The sequence below is a fragment of the Mus pahari genome, chromosome 3 (genome assembly GCF_900095145.1).
Source record: "Mus pahari chromosome 3, PAHARI_EIJ_v1.1, whole genome shotgun sequence".
Lineage (NCBI taxonomy): Eukaryota > Metazoa > Chordata > Mammalia > Rodentia > Muridae > Mus > Mus pahari.
In genome coordinates, this window is record NC_034592.1 from 78,087,769 (window position 1) to 78,106,715 (window position 18,947).

Below are 18,947 nucleotides of genomic sequence, written 5' to 3' on the forward strand. Positions count from 1 at the left end.
AACTCATTAATGTAGACCAAGCTGACCTCAAGCTCATGGCACTCTTCCCAGTTCTGCCTCCCAACTGCTGTGATTACAGGCACATAGGGAACCACCATGCCTGACCAACACACCAGGGTCACTATGCTTGGTTGTACTAAATACACATGGCATGAAATCTGCTTAGTGTGGCGTGTTAAATACGCTCCCAACGCTGAGTAGCAACCCAGCGTCTCTACAGCATGTGGATTCTGTCCCTTTTCAACAGTACCTCCCTCCTCCCCACTGTGCCTAGCTACCCTTGTGCATCCTACCTATGGTGTCTGACTACACAAAGCCCCTCAGGATTGTCCTGTAGCCTGCATCTTCCAGTTGCAGGGATGTCCTCTAGGTTTGTGCACATGGTAGCGTGTCAGGACTCCTCTTTTAAGGATGAATAGCATTTCAATGCCCGCACTGCCAATTTCTTTTTTTTTTTTTTTTTCTCTCCTCTGTCTCTCTTCCTCAGGCAGGAACCTAGAGGCAGGATCTGAAGCAGAGACCATGGAGGAACACTGCTTACTGGCTTGCTCCCCATGACTTGCTCATCTTGCTTTCTTATATAGCCCAGGACCACCTGCTCAGGGGTGGTACCACCCACAGTGGTCTGGCCACTCCCACATCTATCATTAATCAAGAAAAATTCCTTACAGACTTGCCTACAGGCCAGTTTTATGAAAGCAGTTTCTATTTGAATGATCCAGCTTGTGTCAAGCACACAAAATCTACGCAGTGTATCTTGCTTGGGTGGTAATTGTGTTTCCTCTTTGGAGAATGATGCACAGACGTCCTTTGCCTGCTTTTGGGTGGAGTAGTTTGGATTTTTTAACTCTGACTTTCCCCATGGGCTTTTAGCGCTCTGCACTCCTTGGTTGGTTTTGACTGGCTGGTTCAGTCCTGCAGCAGAAGGCAAGCTGGATGTGACCGGGCATGTCTCAGGCACTGTCGTACACTCCTCCCCAGACTGAACCTGGTATCTGCAGAGTTGGCCATGGTGCAGGGAATCAGAGGCTAACAGCCTAGGATTCAGGTGAGGCTGGGATGCCAAGGGGATCCTCTGAGGGCTCTGTTCCGACCGAATGTCTCTTCTGTCTGTTTGGCTCCAGATAGACAGGCGTTCCTGACTGTAGTCCCTCTGAACACCTTTCCTGATGCATTGGTACCTACTGTCTTAGATCCCTGTCCTGGGCTACAGGGACAGGGAGACCAGAAGTCCTGGTCACCTCTCCACCTCCACTTGGGTACAAGTGTGCCTACAGGGCCTGCCTCTTCCTCCCAGACATTCTTATTCCCCCAAACCTCTTTCCCAGGTCCCTCTGCCCTCAGCCTCTTTTCTATGACTTGAGCAATGAGGTTTCGGTTATTTGACATGCAATGAAAAGATGAAATTTTTTCACATGTATGTATTATGTATGTATGTATGTATGTATGTATGAAGCACACATGCCATGGTGTATGTATGATCAGAAGACTGCCCACAGGAGTAAGTTATTTCTTTCCATCATGTAGGTACTGAGTATTGAACACAGGTTGTCAGACTTGGCAGAAACACCCTTACCCAGTGAACCAACTCAATGACTCCGAAGCAGGGTTCTGAAATGAGGAACAAGATGTATGACTGGTGCTTTTGTGCCTTGAGGATATGAGTTACTGACCACAGCTCTGCTCCCAGAGCTTGGATCATTAATCACTCTTGCAAAAGGCCACTGCTATTTGCCCTCAGGATAAGGATCAATACCAAGTGTGGAAGCCATAGACCGGGTATACAGAAGGTTGCAGGGGTACGAAGTCCTGCCCAAGGCTGAGTGGACAGAGGCTGATGACCCCTGTCTGCAGTGCTGGGCATCCATTTGACATGCTTTGGGTCACAAGGCAGAGCTCCAGAAGTAAGAACATCATCACTTGTGAGCATTCAAGGCCCCAGGGTGAATGGACCTGGTGGCCAAATGATATTAATATCAGAGAAACAGACTCTATGTCCCTCCACCCGCAGTGCATGGTGTTGGCTTTGTCCTAACTCTGACTCATCTTGCAGTCACAAGACAGGGGCACGTGGTTTCTACCTAGTGGGGACACATTCTGTCTCGAGAACATGCCTACCATAGCATCTGGGCTGGCTTCTCTAGGAATGAGCAGGAAAAGCTACCAAAGTAATGCCACGGATAGAGCGAGCAATCACAGCCTAGGGGGTGAAGATGGCCCCAGACAACCAGGTGGCAGTGTGGGGGAAGCAGACAGAAGGGAGTCAGGATGGGTCTTTCTGCTTCAGGATAGGCAGGAAAGCATTCCCTGGCTCTGGGGAGGGCCCCATGGAGAACTCCATTCATTCCCAGAGCCAGTGATGTGTCCCCCACCAAAACCACAAGTTCAGCCAGCCATGACTCAAACCCAAGAGCCAACCCAGTCCTTCTATCAAACAATGAAGGTGGAATAAAATCAAATGCAGATGGGGCATGCTCCCAAGGCTACTCAAACAGCTTCACTTCTGATCCCAGTATGTGGCAGGCAAGCTGACTCTGAGTCAGGGGGGCCTGAGACCAAGCAGTATCTAGGAACTCCTGGGGCTGAGGAGCAAGGCAGAACACCTGAGGCAGGACCAGGGGCTGCAATCACCATTTGGTCCACTAGCAATGGCCAAATGACAGCCGATACCAACCAACAAATGGTATGAAGACACATCATAGTCTCTAGGGGCTCAGTATGGCCCCAAGTGCTTCTGAGTTGTAGTTACCCCACCGTGAAATAGCAAAACAGATTGAACCCACACTTAGGTGAGATGCAGAACATGGCTCTGGACTACTAAGTGTCAGGGACGTGGTCCTTCTGCCTTCTGCATACCTCCCTCCTTCAAGGTCAAAGTCAAACCTGACTCTCTAATTGCCTGTGGATCACATGCGGTCCTGCCCTTGACCTTCAGCCTGCTGATGTCCTATCTCCTAAACAGTCAGATGGGCTAGTTCTTCCCTTCTGCTGTTTGGGACATCTCCCCAAAGGACAGTGTCACCGATCTCTTTGCAACCTGAAGCAACAGCTCAGAGGGGCAAAATGACGCAGCCAAGGTGCCCCAGTTCTGGTGTTAGGGTCAGGAGTGGGGCTAGACCTAGCTGCTGCGCTCATGGGTCTGACATGCTAGGGCAAGGGCCAGATCGCAGCCAGACCACCAACAGCTAAAACATTACTGGGGGAGGTCAGTGCTGTGAGCCGAAGACCAGTTGTGGTGAGGAGAGGTGGGAATAGTCCAGATGGGTGATGGGTGGGTCAGAGATGGCCTTTGGGGCCTTAGAAGGGTGGTAGACAGATTTGGGAAGTGCCAGAGGCCAGTGGGTCAGGCAAGGCAGGCTCTTACAGGAGTCTGGATTTTGTGGTAGATGAGGTAGGGACCACTGGCCCAGCTCAGCCATTGGAAAGGGACAGAAAGAACAGAGAATAAGAGACAGACAGACAGATAGACAGAGACAGAGAGACTGACAGAGAGACAGAGAGGAAGACCCTAAAGGGGGCTGCGTAGAAATATGACCTTACCCAGAGATGGTTGAGGAGAGGGTGAATGATGGATTATGACCCGCCCCATTTACACATATACTCTTAAATGTGGTTAGAAGTGGTATTTTCCCTTCCCAGGCTATGTTTTTGGAGCAGACTGGAAGCAGAGCTCCCACCCTCCCTCCTTCTTGGGGTGGGCATGGTTCCTACCACCTCCTTCTGTTCACACCAACTAACCAGTTCTATTCACATCTGTAGTTCAACGTTAAAAAGTCCACGGAACCTGTCCAGCCCCGACCTCTCCTTAAGTTCCCTGACATCTATGGTCCCCGGCCAGCTGTGACGGCCCCAGAAGTCATCAACTACGCAGACTACACCTTGGGGACCACAGAGGAGTCTGCTGCACCTGCCAGCCCCCAGGCCCAGAGTGACAGTCGCCTCAAGAGGCAGGTCACAGAGGAGCTGTTCATCCTCCCTCAGAACGGTAGGGTTCCCTGTGCCTGGTGGGTAGCATGAGGGCAGGGAGGGTCTTGCTTGTATCTTTGGATACAATGTGTGACCCGCTGAAGCTGTCTAGAGCCCCGGTGTGGTAGGCCCCGATGTTTGGCACCCAGCTTTCCTGTGAGAAAGGAAGAGTCTGTTTCAGATCCTACTGTGCAATTACATAAGGGATAAAAAAAAAATCAAGGTTAAAAACAGACTTCTGAGTTGTCTTTAATTCTCTGCCTTTTTATATGCTTGCTGTGTGACACTGGACATACTACTAAGCCTCTATGGGCCTTCATCCTCATCGATGGAGTGGGACCATATTATCACCTACCTGTGAAAGTCACTGTTAAATGTATGTCAATAATAACTAAAATAAATGTTTGAACCAGGGCTTAGTACAAAGCATCAAAACCTATGGCTATTGTCACTGTCCCTATTCTTCCTACGAGCACCAGGCTTTGGAAGGCAGTACCCATAAGTGGCCAGCATGGTGCAGCCAGGGCCACAGCAGGGGAGCTGAAATGCAGGCCTTAACTCATAGGAATACAGAAGCTTTTAAGAGAGACAATTCTAAGAGTAAGAAGGCAGCCAGTCCTGGGGTCCAGGTTTGCTGCATGTGGCAGTGCAAGATGCAGCAGCTTTGACAGGGACCTGGGTTCATGTGTATTCCTGTTGGCCAGTGGACAGATGGCCTAACGCAAGGGCTAGAAGTGTTCCCTGGCCTGGCTTTTTGGAAACCACTTGGATTTGTGCTGCAAGCAGGCCGGTCCTCTTGGCTGTCAGCCGTCAATCTTCCCTGCCCACATTTCACATAGATTCAAAATTGAAGATGGGAGAATTAAGTCAGGCAAGACTGATGGGTGTGAGTACTCATGGAGACGATCCCCATGCCAGGGCCTCTCTCAGGAGCCCTGGATTGCTCAGTGCTTGGATGGATCCAGGATGGAGCCCTCCATGGCGCCAGAGAATCCAGCACACAGACACTCCTTGTCTCCATTTCCTTCCCATCGCAGAGGGCAGCATCCTGCTTCTGACCCGCAGACAGCTAGCAGCATTGGCCAATTCAGCCAGCATCCCATGATGCACTGAGTGTGTTTGACTCTCCCCACCCCCACTCCCCAGCTCCACTGCTCCCCTCACTCAAGGATAACACAGAGGCAGAGGGAGCTTTGCAGATGCTGCTCCTGAGTAGAAGCCCAGCCAGGGGAAGGCGATGCCCGATGGATGGGGATTGCATCCTCATTCTGAGGCTGCCTGAGCTCCAAGACCTCTAGGTACCACTAAGTCCCTGTCATCAAGTCCACTGCAGCATCCTCAGGATGGCTTTGGGAGCCAAGAACATCCTGCACATATATGTGTCTTGGTCTCACCACAGTCAATCTGCTCCTTAGAGGACACTTTGTAGCAAGAATCTAATCATGAGTCCTTGGGGACATTAATGGTCCCCTAGAGTCCTGCCCTCTGATTCATTCTGAGGATCAGCAGTTCAGTTCTGGTTGTGTAAAGTGTCATCTGCAGCATCCACTGTGGCTTCTTCATTCTCCTCTCAGGCTTGACTCACGAGAATCTTTCACACATTAGGCTCCAGCTCAAGAGAGGGGTTGAAACCAGCAACATCGGTGGTTTTATTGGTGGTTTTAGGAGCTTCTTGATTAAAGATAAGGTCCTTCCGTTCACTCAGCAAATGTTGAGTGGACATAAAATCAAAATCAAAGCCACCATCCTTGCCAGTGGTACCGACTCTGGGCTCGGTTTTGCTGTCGTCTCCACCTGTTCTGTCCTGTGAGATTTGCCCACAATTCTCTCCCCTACCAGAACCATGTGACCACAGGACAGCTTTCCTTGTGGAAAGCACACTATAGGCCAGCCCAGGGCTGAGAGCATCCCCTATAAAGAACATACAGCTACTATGTGGCAACTTAAGGGCAATATCAGAACCCACATATTGACCACTGAACCATAATGGTCCCTTGAGGTGCAGTTCCATATCCCCCTTTAGGGACAGTTTTGGGCTTGGGTGGCAAAGATAGCGTATTATATGATCAGAACCCCAGCATGACGGCCATGGTCACCCTGTCTCCCAGGTGTAGTTGAGGATGTCTGTGTCATGGAGACCTGGAACCCAGAAAAGGCTGCCAGCTGGAACCAGGCCCCCAAACTCCACTTCCGCCTGGACTATGACCAGAAGAAGGCTGAGTTATTTGTGACGAGCCTGGAAGGTACCGCTTTGTGTGATTGGCAAGCCCTGCGGGTGGGATGGACGGGTCTGCAGCTGGGGAGAGGCAGGATTAGCGCTCTGGCAGTCTCTCATACACAGTGCTCAGATACAGAGATTCTCCCTCCTTCCCCTAACTGTGCACGCCAGGGATTCCCAGCCGACAGACATCTTTCTTCCTCATTGTGACTCAAGGACCAGTCCCTTCCACCTGTAGTTCTCTGCGCTCCTCAGGCCTCCTGCTAGGTGCTTCTCACTGATGAGATGAGAATTAGAAGAGGTCACAGCCATTCCCTAATAGCCTTAATGGATGGAGCGTGAGTTACTTCTTCTCATATCCATTGGTTGGAGCCTTCTCAGTTGGCCACACTTTGTTGCAGGGCATTTTAGGAAAGGTGACCTGGCAGGCTGCCTACCAGGATGGGAGATAAGTGGTGGACAAGCAACTAGTGGCCTTTGCCAGCAATGCCTTTGACGTCGAACAGGGCTCTGTGCCAGACAAAGACAGTCTTTCAAAGGTCAGAAACATTTCTGAGAACTTATCCTGGAGTCGGGTAATCTGTCTGGTGGGATATCCTGGGGAATACTCCTGCGACAGTACTCCCCGCCACCAGCAAAGTTCAGACTTCTACAGAGAAACCGGGCTGGAGGCAGTGGTGTATCGGCGGTGCTGTTTCTCTTCCTAACATCTTCTGTTTCTGTGTTAGCCAACTTTCCATTACTGTGGCAAAGTACCTGAGGAGGGAAGATTGGTTCTGGCTCACAGTTCCAGAAGTTTCGCTCAGTCCACGGGTGGCCCTGTTGACCTTGGGTCTGGGATGAGTGGAACACCATGGCAGAGAGCAAAGTCACTCACCTTACAGTGATGGGGGTGGCCAGAGTTCCATGATGCTCTTCAAGAATACGCCCAGTGACTGGTCCCATCTCCTTAGAGCACCGTCATTCAGGGTCAAGCCTTCAGCCCACCGCCTTTGAGGGACATGTGAAGGTCCAAACCCTCATTGGTACCTTATCTAGCTGCTTTGAGAAAATATCCTGACAAAGGCAATTTAAAGGGAAAGGATTCATTCTGGCCCACAGTTGGAGAACGCACGTCTATTGTGTACCATGGCTGCCGGGGATTGAGGCAGCCAACCACATTGTCTACAGACCAGAAACACAGAGTGATGAATTCTGAGGCTCAGATAACTTTTTCAGCTTACGATCTCAGAAGGCACCATTGGTGGGTCTTTGGGATCTAAAAGCTCCCTCATGAGCACACCCATAGGTTTGTCCCCTAGATGATTCTAGAGCTTGTCAAGTTGACAAAGCTAACTGTCACTTGTACCACATCAGTCTTGTATTGAACTTGACCTTGGAGATGGAAACCAGGGCTTCAAGCCTGCTGAGTAAGTGCCCCACCCCTGAGCTTCCCCTCCTCCTCCTCCCCCGCAGCCCCTTGTTTCCTTATCTGAGTGAGAATGTTTCCCTTTGTACTGTTGCTTAACATGTTTAAGCACTTCCATGTACACCTCTGGTCCTCAGGTAACTACCGTTTTACAGATTAGGAAGCAGTTCTAGCCTCTCCTCCCAGGGCTCCAGGTTACTCTGATGAGTGATGGAGCCAGGAACAAACAGCCACTTGAAGCTCAGAAGGAACCTGTTGTCTGTTGGGGCACCAGGTCCTCAGGCTGCACTGATGGAGAATGGGCTCATTCAACCTCTCTCTCTCTCTCTCTCTCTCTCTCTCTCTCTCTCTCTCTTACCAGCTTCCACAGTGAAGGGATCATCATCAGAGTCTTAGGAAGAGGAGGGTCTGCAGGACATATCCACGCCATGACACTTTAGAAACACACTGGTCAGCAGGGGTGGATACAGTGACACATTAGTGACACAGAGCGGGGCACTGAGTGGGAGACCCAGGTCTCTTTCCTGGTGAAGTTAAAGACCGAAGCCCATCAGAGTGGCCAAATATAGCTTAGATCCTAACCGTCCCCAGAAGTGCACGCAACTAACCCTTGCTCCCCAGTCCACCGGCCTGCTTCTCTCACACTCATTTGTTCCATGACTATGATGTAATTGTTCTGCTGGGTCATGTGATTCCACCATGACATGCTGCCTAACAAAGCAATGTAACCACTGGTACCACGGGCTAGCATTTCTGAAACTATGAATCCAAGTAAACCTTTTTACTCTCTAAGCTGGTTCTCTAAGGTGTTTGTTACAGTGTCAGAAAGCTGACTAACACAGTCCACGGTGTGATGCATCCAAACCATCAAGGTTGAGAGTCGGAAGCAACATTCATGAGGCGGCAGCCGGGTGATTCAGATCGCAAGTGGCTGTGTGGTAAATATTTAAAATACAGAAATACATGAGTCACACACAGTGCTGGTAGCTATCCTAACCAAAGCTCGTCAGGGGACTTGGCACCGATGGGGACGTCTCTGAATCTTGAGGTCAGATGGAATCTGGAAAGTGCCTCCTCTTATCCTTATTACCTAAGGAACCCTTCCCCCCCCCAGTCCCATAATGTCCCATTTTGAAATGCATCTTCCCTACAAGACTTAGTGATGGAATGCTGTGCCAGCCCTGTGGTCCTGCAGACACCCAAGGTCACCTGTGTTCTATAGCCCCATCTGGGGACTTATCCCCCCAATGCCCGGGAAGTCCCAGGTCTGTCTTGTTTTGTTCCTGCCTGCAGCTGTCACCAGTGACCATGAAGGAGGCTGTGACTGTTACATCCAAGGCAGCGTGGCTGTCAAGACCGGCTCTGTGGAGGCACAGACAGCTCTGAAGAAACGACAGCTGCACACAACCTGGGAGGAGGGCCTGGCCCTGCCCCTGGGTGAGGAAGAGCTCCCCACAGCCACCCTGACACTCACCCTGCGGACCTGTGACCGCTTCTCCCGCCATAGTGTGATCGGGGAACTCCGCCTGGGCCTGGATGGAGCAACTGTACCCCTGGGGGCAGCACAGTGGGGTGAGCTGAAGACCACAGCAAAGGTAGGGAATTTTCAGACCAGAGGCCTAGAGCTGGCCAGTAGAGCGTCAGAGGAGAAGGTTGAGATGATGAAACAAGACTAGAGACACTCTCAGCTCAGAGAAAAGGCAGCTTGGACTCCCAGTCAGAGGCCGTAGCAGATTCGTAGCCCAGAACTTTGGGTTCCTGGCACCTGTTTGAGGACAGCCCTGCCACCAGGGGCAGCATCGTGGCGAGGGTGGCATCAGCTTCCATGCTATGACAGAGTCTCCCTCATCTAAATACAGCTCCGATTCTTATGTTCCTCTCCAGCTAGCCCTGCAGAGGTGAGTGAAGGAAGGAAGGAAGCACAGAGCCCCTCTGATCTCAGAGCATGCAGACCTGGGGGTCAGACTGATACAGATAGCCACTGACAGCTGAGGCAGGATTTAGGTCCTGGGAAGTCTAAGAAGAGCCCATATGTGCTCTGATGGAACGTTCTGGAGGGTCTATTAGGCAGGGGTGCTAATACTGACTCTGAATGAGCTGTCTGGGCTCTGTGAAGAGCAGAGCACACTCGGTGGTCTGCACAGACACTGGTCTGGGATAGTGTCCACTGTGGAGGCTGCTGAGACCTTGGGCTCCTTGGGGAATCAAGCCATGTCCCCTACCAGCCAGGACAATATGGCGTCAAGGCAGGTTAGGAATGGTGTGTCAGTTCCTGCTGCTGAACAGCCTTCAGGTAACTTCTGATAACGACAGCTTGTCTGTCACTTAGCTGTTCTCCAGCACTAAGATGTGTCCAACCTTTTGACACTGAGACATGACATTGTCATTCACCTGTCATGATTTACCATCAAGAGCCATGTATATGTACATAAATATCACAAAACAATCTCAAAATGCTTTATGTGAGTTTATGGTTTTGCATTGGGTGGCATTTATAGAGATCTTTGGGTCACAAGGCTTCCTACAGCCCATGGGTCACAGACTGGGCCAGTCTGGACCAATTGCAAGACCCACAAAGTTGCAAGCCTTTCCTATCACGTTTCTAGATAAAGCACGTTGCCAACCTGCCCACTGGGACACTATTTCTGTGTGCCCCATCTCAGTGGCTCAGCTTAGGAAGTCATCTATCTGAATAACAGTAATAGCAGCAGCAGCAGCAGCAATAGCCGTAGCAGCAGCAGTAATAGTCATGGTTGCCACCACCACCACCACCATCATCATCATCATCATTATCACTTCCCAAAACATCCAGGTAAGGGCAACACTGTGACCACCCTGTCTGCACACACAGGGGAACTGAAGCTGACTTGATTAGAAATCCACACAGCATCAACAGACCAGACGGGACAGATAGCTCAGCCTGGACGGCATGTCCTTACTCACCCTGGGTGCTTTTCAAACCGCCCTGTACTTGACAGAGGAGGTGATGGACAGGTGTCTTTCCTATTCAAGCCTGGACTGTAGGAGGCAGAGCAGATTCCCCCCCCCCCCCAACTCCCACCTGCTTCTCTTGGGCTCATCGTTTCTCCTGGGCCCTGTGTCTCTGTCTTTTCTCCGCTTGGAAAACGGAGAGGAAAAAAACACAGCCACCCTTTGAGACCTGATGTCTCAAAGCCCACTTTCTAATGACTGTGTGGCATGTGGGGGTCACACACAGGGTTCCTGGTGGGAGAGAAGACATGTGGGCTTCTTAAACTAATAAGCTTATTTTCTCTGGAGCTTAGAAAGTCCCCTTACCAGGCTTGGGTGTTTTTTTGTTTTTTTGGTTTTCTTTTTTTTGGAATGACCCCAGAAGAGCTGAAATCCACCTCACCGAGACAGAATCCTGAGTATCTTGCCTGTTTCTGTCTATCCCCTGGAAGACAATAATCGCTCATTCCTAAGCACCTCGCCCAACCCCTGCTGTGTCCCAGGCAGTAAGCCACAGCTGCAGCTGGAGCCCTGTCCTCGGGCTCATCCATCTTACTGTCATCACTTGCTGCAGCTGTCACTACTCCACAGCTAGCCAGGAGCATCTCTTTCCCTCCAGGCAGTGGCGTGTGGGAGCCATTCAGCTCCTGGCCAGGCCAGGAACCCCACCCAGATGCGGACCGAGGGCTGATTTAAAGCTGGTGAGAGAGTCTGCACTCTCTGCAACCCAGATGTTTTTGTTCAGTTTTGTTCCTTTGGGGGGCTTGAATGGGTTAACAGAGGCGGCAGCAGTGCCCCAATTCCTGCCGGAAGACATTTAGCCAAAAGTGGCATATGCGTCATTGGGGACAACAGAGCACCCCACTCTGAGGGCAGCCTGGAGTGATTCACTGAGCATCTAAGAGAAAAGGATGTAGCACGAGACAGGAAGGGGAGGGGGAGGCTCTTTTTTTTTTTTTTTTTCATTGGTGGTGCTTTGAGCATCGGAGACCAGGGCCCGGTGTGGCTGCAGTTCTCTTGTGTGATGACATCCACAGGGCTGGTCCTAGTTTTCACTCTCACATGCGTGAGAAGCCCATCAAGAGTGCAGACCTGCTGACGGGTGGGGGGCAGAGTGCTCAGGCTGGTCATCTGTAACAGCGGGCCCAGGACAGCTGTGTCACTCTGATAGGTGACCTTGAGGGCTCTGCTGCTCCTGGGGCTATGTGTTTGTTACCTGTCCCCAGACCTCACTGCCTCCACTGTGACATGAGAACAAGAGGACAGACTATCCACCTAGGAAGCCGGAGCAGTGACTGGGACTTAGAGCAGACTCCACGGGAGTCTCAGATTTGCTGTGTCATAGCTTCAGATTTGCTGTGTCATAGCTGCTGACCCGGGAGGTAGCAAGCCCCACCTCGTTCTCCAGTGGAGAATGAGAACTTCAGTGCCATTCCCAAGGTCATAGCCAAGGTTAAGAGAGATGTCTGAAAAGTTTCTGGCAAACAGGTATTCTGTATCCAGTGCATGCCTAGTGCCAGGGACGTGGAATGAACCTGCAGTCTCGGGGGAACAGGCAATGCACTTGGGTGGAGCAGAGTGCTCGTGTTTAGTAGACCTTGGCTGTCTGCACTCTTGTCACACCAAGAGTCCCTGACACTCCCAGATCAGTTTGTCATGTGCCTAGCCATCTATATCTAATTAAACTTCTACTGAAATCTCAAGGCCAAGACCTGCCTCTGGGCGTCTCAACAGACGGGGATAGACCACAAGCTGCCTCAAGGGTCCAATTAGCAGGGACAGGAATGGAGGAGGAGCAGGATAGCTTGTTTCCCGGTGCTACACTAGTCTAACGACCACTTTAGAAAGCTGTCTGCCTTCCTGTCCTGAAGCAGCCCTGAGATGGCAGAGACAGGACAATTGTGGGCACAAAGGTGTGGGTGAGGTTATCTCACTTCTCTACAGGGGTATTGCTACTGCTTTGGGGGTTCGGTTCCCATCATGAGGTGATGGCCTGTAGGTTCCCCAATTCTTAGAATTAGAAACAGAAGAGGAGAAAAGATTAGAGGAGCAGAACAGAAGCAATTAGGGTAGAGGTCTGGATCCTCCCTCAAGAGCAAAGGACAGTTTCCAAAGGATCCCCTGGGAAGAACGAGCCGTTGGGGTCATGGTAGAGACATTTGTCCTGGATGACAGGCATGCTCTGAGGAGGCAGAGGGTGTGCTCAGAGCACACAGCGGGGCTCCACTATCCACAGCTGGGCTCCTGCCAGTTTGACAGAAGGAGGTTAAGGGCTCTGTGACCACTCACCAGTGACTTCAGTGTTTGGGTAGGGGATGGGCTCCCTGCATCCTTTCACTGAGCAGCAAAAAAGGACGAAATCTGGGACCTAAAAGCTGTGCCACAAGTCAGGGAGGGCTTCATTCAAAAGACTTGGCAACATTCACACTCCTGCAGGAAGTTGATGGGGGACTCTGTAAACCAGCACACGGGGGTGGGGCTTGGGGTGCTGGGTAGTCGGGCTTGGGGGCGCTGAGGGTGGAGAGTGACAGAGTGTCTCAAGCCTACTCTGACTATGACACTGCCACTCAGTCCTTGCCGGCTGTTCTTGGTGCCCAGCCTTGTGCTGATGTTTCTGGCTCCTGTTGGTAAATCCCGTCCCTATTAAGGACATGCCACTTCATTGGTGATACTAGCCTGCAAAACTGGAGTTATCTCTTCAAATAAAGACATGGACAACTTGGGCCTAAAGAAATGGCTCAGTGATGGAGAGCTCCAACCAGTCCGAAAGAGGACCCATGTGCCAGCATATTTGTTTGGTGACTCACAGCTACCTGTAAGCCCAGTTTCAAGGGATCTGATGTCACCTGGTCTCTGAGGGCACCTGCATTCACACGTGCACACCCCAGCAAACAAATACACAAAAATTAAAAATAAAGAAAAACAGAGGGAGAAAAGCAATAACCCTACTCCCCCAGGCGCCTGGTGGGTCCATGAGATGACTCTCAAACTGAGTTCCCTAGGACCCTAGATATCTACCAAGGTCTGTCCTGAGTCTAGGCAAAGGGTGCCCTCACTGTAGCATGAGAGGGGACTATTTTCTGCTTATAAGTTGGATTTAAAGAGAGAATGTGTGCCAGGACGTGCGGCTCATGCTTAATCTCAGCACCTAAGAGGCAGAGGCAGGGGAATCTCTTATGTTCAGGGCCAGCCTGATCTACGTAATGAGTTCTGGGCCAGCTAGAGCTACAGAGTGAGACCCTGTTTCAAATAAATACACATAGAGCAATGGCATATGGTAGACCAAGTTCTCCTGTTGGCATACATGCCAGCTTCCTCCTCTGGGCCCTGCTGCCTTGTACAGTGGTAAATAAACAGACCTTCGATGAGTGGACCCTGGAATGTCAGTGGGGTGTGAGGGCAGCGTGACTCTAGCCTTGGCTTCAGTTGATGGATCAGAAGGCAAGCACAAATGCAGTCTCTACCCTTCTGTGTTCAGGAGCCATCTGCAGGGGCCGGGGAGGTCCTTCTGTCAATCAGCTACCTCCCAGCTGCCAATCGCCTCCTGGTGGTGCTGATTAAAGCCAAGAACCTCCACTCCAACCAATCCAAGGAGCTTCTGGGCAAGGGTAAGTGAGGGTGCAAGGAGACAGGCAGGATGTCCCAGCTCTGGGATATATGCAGAAGGCTGTGGGCCCTGGTGCAAAATGGAGATGGGTGAACCGGGAGGCAATAGGAGTCCCATAATGGACTCCCCTTCAGCGTCTGTTGCTAGTACTGACGGACACACTTGTGTCTTTAAGTTCTCTCACCTCTCTACTAGTGATCTCACACCCTCTCCCACTCTTCTCCATTCCAAGCCTTGGCCAAATGCCCCCTCCCATACACACCTGCTGAATGCAGCTCACAGCAGGTGATGTGTGGCTATGAAGGTAAAGACTGGGGCTTAAGGAGTCTGTGATATAGATGCCCACATAAACCTATTCATAAAAGGCTTAAGGTTGCCGTCTGATACCTGGGCACAGGTCCCTAGTTGTGAGGACGGAGCAGGATCTCCTAGAAAAACAGAAAAGCAGCAAGGGTAGGCTGGGACCTACTTACGCAGAGAACGGACTGCCCACTGCAAGATATCAATAATACAGAAATCGTGTCTATGTATTAAAGTTAAAAAATACAGGTTCACCTGTGCATTCCTAACAGGCCTTGGGTAAACGAAATCAGAAGGGCTGGTGTTGCTACAGTCCTGAGCCACAGGTCAGCGGCTGATGCCTGGCTTCATCCATTCCAGTCAATTCTGTCTTGCTTTTTTTTTTTTTTTTTTTTTTTTTAATAGCTCCCATCAGGACCATTACAGAAGAGCACTTTGTGTCTGAAATATCTCTGTAGAAATAACAAACTAACCACCCAGGGGCGATAACGATAGCAATAAATACAAAGTAACAATTATTCTCACATTAGCTTGGGCAACCTTGACTAATGAAAACAAACGGTCCTAAACTGTGGAAGCTTGCCTGCTGACTTGTGAATTTCCTGGGGACCTGAGGCCAGGGAGCCTGCCTTCACCCTTTCTATAGTAAATCCAGGTCCCCAAGTAAAACTTAAAGAAAGAGACCTGTGAACAAAACTCAGCCAACCAGGACCATCTTAACAATGAACACATAGGCTTGACCAGAAGATGGAGAAGCTAAAGGTGGAGAGAGCTTTTGTCTGGGCTGTTTGCTGTTTGATAGCAAACTAGAGGACACTTAAGCCCTTGCCCCTGACTTGGTTTGTCAAGTCACTTAGAAAGGGTTATGGTCAAAGTGGTTCCCCAGAGGCCATCTGACATGCTCAGGTCTGAGTCACCCACTGACCTCATATGTTCTGTGACAGGCTAATGTAATCTCTAACCTGAAAATCTAATAAATGCCAACTTCTGGAATCTCCCGACCACTAGCGGAGAACTCTACTCCATGAACATTCGGTTTTATGTTGTATAAAATATTTTCAGGCTGGGTGTATAAGAGGCACACGAAAGCATAGGGGTGCAGACCTGGAACCCCAGCTTCTGTGAAGGCAGGAAGACCTCAAGACCAGGGCTACCTGGGCTACAGAGGAAGTTCGAGACCAACTGTAGTGACTTGGTATAACCCTGTCGCCAAAGAAAAAGAAAAAAGAAGGCTGGAGATTTGGCTCAGGGCTAGAATGCTTGCTTAGTATGTGTAAAGTCCGAGGTTCAAGGCAAAAGAATCATTAAATGAATGTTATGCTTACACTTGAAACCCAATTCCAATTTGCATAATATATGCAAATATCCCCTAGTCTGTAAAACACCCCAAATCTGAAATGTTTATGGTCCCAAACCTTACACATAGGTATTCAGCCTGTACGGCTAGTCTTCCACATTCTAATGCAAGCTTTAAACACGCACCTTTGTCTGTTTTCCTATCTCTAGACTGGTTCCTGACATCTGGTAGATACTTAATACCTGTTGAGAGCATGCACGGTCCAGTAGAGGTGTAGGGAACCCCAAGAAGGAGCAGTATTCCAGATCCTAGCAGCTCACTTGCTCCCCTCCAACTTTTTTTTCTCTGTACCCCTCCCTAGATGTGTCTGTCAAGGTGACCTTGAAACACCAGGCTCAAAAGCTGAAGAAGAAACAGACAAAACGGGCCAAGCACAAGATCAACCCCGTGTGGAACGAGATGATCATGTTTGAGCTACCAGATGACCTGCTGCGGGCATCCAGTGTGGAGCTGGAGGTGCTGGGCCAGGGCGAGGAGGGGCCGAGCTGCGAGCTGGGCCACTGCAGCCTAGGCCTGCATGCCTCGGGCTCCGAGCGCAGCCACTGGGAGGAGATGCTAAAAAACCCACGCCGGCAGATTGCCATGTGGCACCAACTGCGCCTGTAGTCGGCCGCCTGCCACCGGCCACCGACCGTCTTTCTTGGACACAGTCATCTTCCAGGCTCAGCTGTCAGTCATCCCTCATGCTCTGTCCACATGCCTACATCCAAAGACAGACGCAGACATGTTGGCTGAGGCCAGGACCTCATTCCTCTCTTACTGTATTCCCAATGCTAAAAAGTGAGCGGCAGCGCCAGGACAGTGAGTGGGATTGGCACTCAGAGGACTGTGCCATGCTCATCTGTGTTATGGAAAAAGATGTGTGCCAGGTACCCTCAGTAGGCAGCCCCTGCTCACACTGATCTGAAGCAGCAGTTCTTAACCTATGTGTCACGACCCTCTATCTCCAAAAATACTTACATTATGATTCATAACACTAGCAAATTTACAGTTACAAAGTAGCAATGAGGACAGTTTTGTGGTTGGAGATCACCAAATCACAAAGAACTCTAGTATAGGGTCACAGCACTAGGAAGGTTGAGAATCACTGGCTGGCCAGCAGGTCCCTGGGCCACTGGGAGTCATGCCACATTGATGCTCCGGGTGGAATACACAAGGCCTCTGTCCTTAGCTAGCACAGGGGTTCTGGAGCAGAGCAGGAGGGGCTGTGCTTGATGAGGTCCCTTCTACCCTATCTAGGCAGCCTTTCCACTCGATCTCCGGGGACCCAGCATCAGGACACAGTGTGAAGATAGGAACTCTCTGCTTAGTTGATTCCCCCCTCCCCTTTTTTAAATATTTCTGCTGTTCGTATTCCACTCTCAAGCTACACTGTGTGTTTTGACTGTTGTATTTAAGGGATTGGAGTGGGGTTTTTTTGTGGTTTTGTTGTTGTTGTTGTTTTGTTTTGTTTTGTTTTGTTTTTTAATCACACGTAGAGTGCCCGTTCCCTGGCAAGCTTAGGTTGCCACTCCTCTGGAGTGTCTGTGGAATTCTGAAGACAGCTGTCATGTCACCCACCCAGCTGACTCTGTGTGACAGGCCTGTCCTTCAGTAAGAAGTAGCTCTGAGCTTGGCTTGTTCCATCTGGCTATGTAAATGAGGAGTTAGATGAACTTTAAAGAGGAAACGTGGTCTCTTGAAAACATGTCTCCCTCCAGTTTGGGGGACATGTCCCTTTAACTTGGAAATAACAAAAAGCTAGGTTTGATTGCCCCTGTTGATATTTCCAATAGATGCCCCACTAGGAATCAAATAAGTAGCTAGCTGCAGGGGTAGATACTGGTCAGCCGGAATTTGAGTTGTCAGTACTTCCTTGCTCCACAGCGCCTCAGTGTGGCCACATATAGCACAGCACCAATGTCATGGGAGCTTGCCAGTTCAGCTTCAGGAGGTAAGCAAGAGGCATCTTAGTGGGCATCAGTTGTTACTGGTCACTTGGTGGCACTTCCTAGCTCCTCCGTTGGCTGTGCTTTTTCTCTAAAACCTCCTCTGTAAATTGCTCAGAGATGTTAGACTGGTGAACCAAAAACTTTCAGTCACCTTTTCATCGACTTAGCCTGTTTCCAGCCATGCTTGTCACTTCCGAATCAGCTTGGGAAGGAACCTATCTATGTCTTTGCCAGGGAGTGATTTCTGGAAAGAGGTGGAAATAAAGTGAGAGGCTATTACAGGCTGGGCTACTGCTGGGAGGTTAGGAGTCCACCCCAGTCCTCTGTGAACCTTCTCCCAAGGACAACTAGGTATCCATTTGAGTGTTTGTCCACCAAGACCATGCCTGTGTCTGTCCATTCTGATGAGAGAAGGCTCTGGGGGCCAAGTGAGTAGCGTGTCACCTTAACAGAAACATCAGATAAGAGGAGTCTGGGACTGCTCTTCAGGCCAGCAGCTCTCAGACGTAAAGGGGCCCCCGGGGAAAGGGGCAGTGCCTGAACTGAACTGAGGCGGGACGCTTTGGAGGAGAAAGTTCGTCCTGTGGAGTCTCTGCCCTTGCTGATTCCTGTTGTTAGATGCTGCGTGTCCGTGATGCCATCCCACATAAAAGCACAAAAAGTCGCATGAGACATCGTGGTCACATGTATGGTTACACTTTGGAGCACAAAATCTTACAGTGGTAAATAAATCCTTTTCCAATGGGGTTGGCAGTCCAGTGTTTCTCTTTGTTCCCTTTCGTTAATATTTTAGATGTATAAAATTCAGAAAAAAATCTTGTGAACCTCTGCCAACTTCAATAAACCTTTCCTTCTTGTGCCCTATACTGAAAAGACCAGGGTCTTACATTCTGATTTGTTATTCTAAGCCTTCCTTTATATTTTTACTAAATGATCATTTGATTCCTGAGCACTAGTGAGTATTTGTGTGTTTCCAAGTTTTACTTCAATTCTTAAATTGCATCACACTTTTTTGTTCACCATTAAAAATTTAAGCTTCATGCAGACATGTGGTTCTAACTAATTTCCCTTTCACAACTGTATAATAATCCACTGTATGGATCTGCCACAGCCCATTCTATTGATATACATTTAAATCTCTCTCTCTCTGTCTCTCTCTCTCTCTCTCTCTCTCTCTCTCTCTCTCTCTC

At 50.0% G+C, this 18,947-nt stretch overlaps 1 protein-coding gene across 1 annotated transcript in view; it reads left to right on the plus strand.

Moving 5' to 3' along the window:
- Positions 1-18,719, plus strand: part of Syt13 (synaptotagmin 13) — a 41,919-nt gene extending 23,200 nt beyond the window's left edge. The window contains exons 2-6 of the mRNA XM_021193736.2: positions 3,760-3,985; positions 6,075-6,209; positions 8,886-9,187; positions 14,041-14,170; positions 16,128-18,719. Coding sequence (XP_021049395.1) covers positions 3,760-3,985; positions 6,075-6,209; positions 8,886-9,187; positions 14,041-14,170; positions 16,128-16,432 — 1,098 coding nt within the window. The 3' untranslated portion in view covers positions 16,433-18,719. The remainder of the gene's footprint in view (positions 1-3,759; positions 3,986-6,074; positions 6,210-8,885; positions 9,188-14,040; positions 14,171-16,127) is intronic.
- Positions 18,720-18,947: the final 228 nt, after the last annotated feature.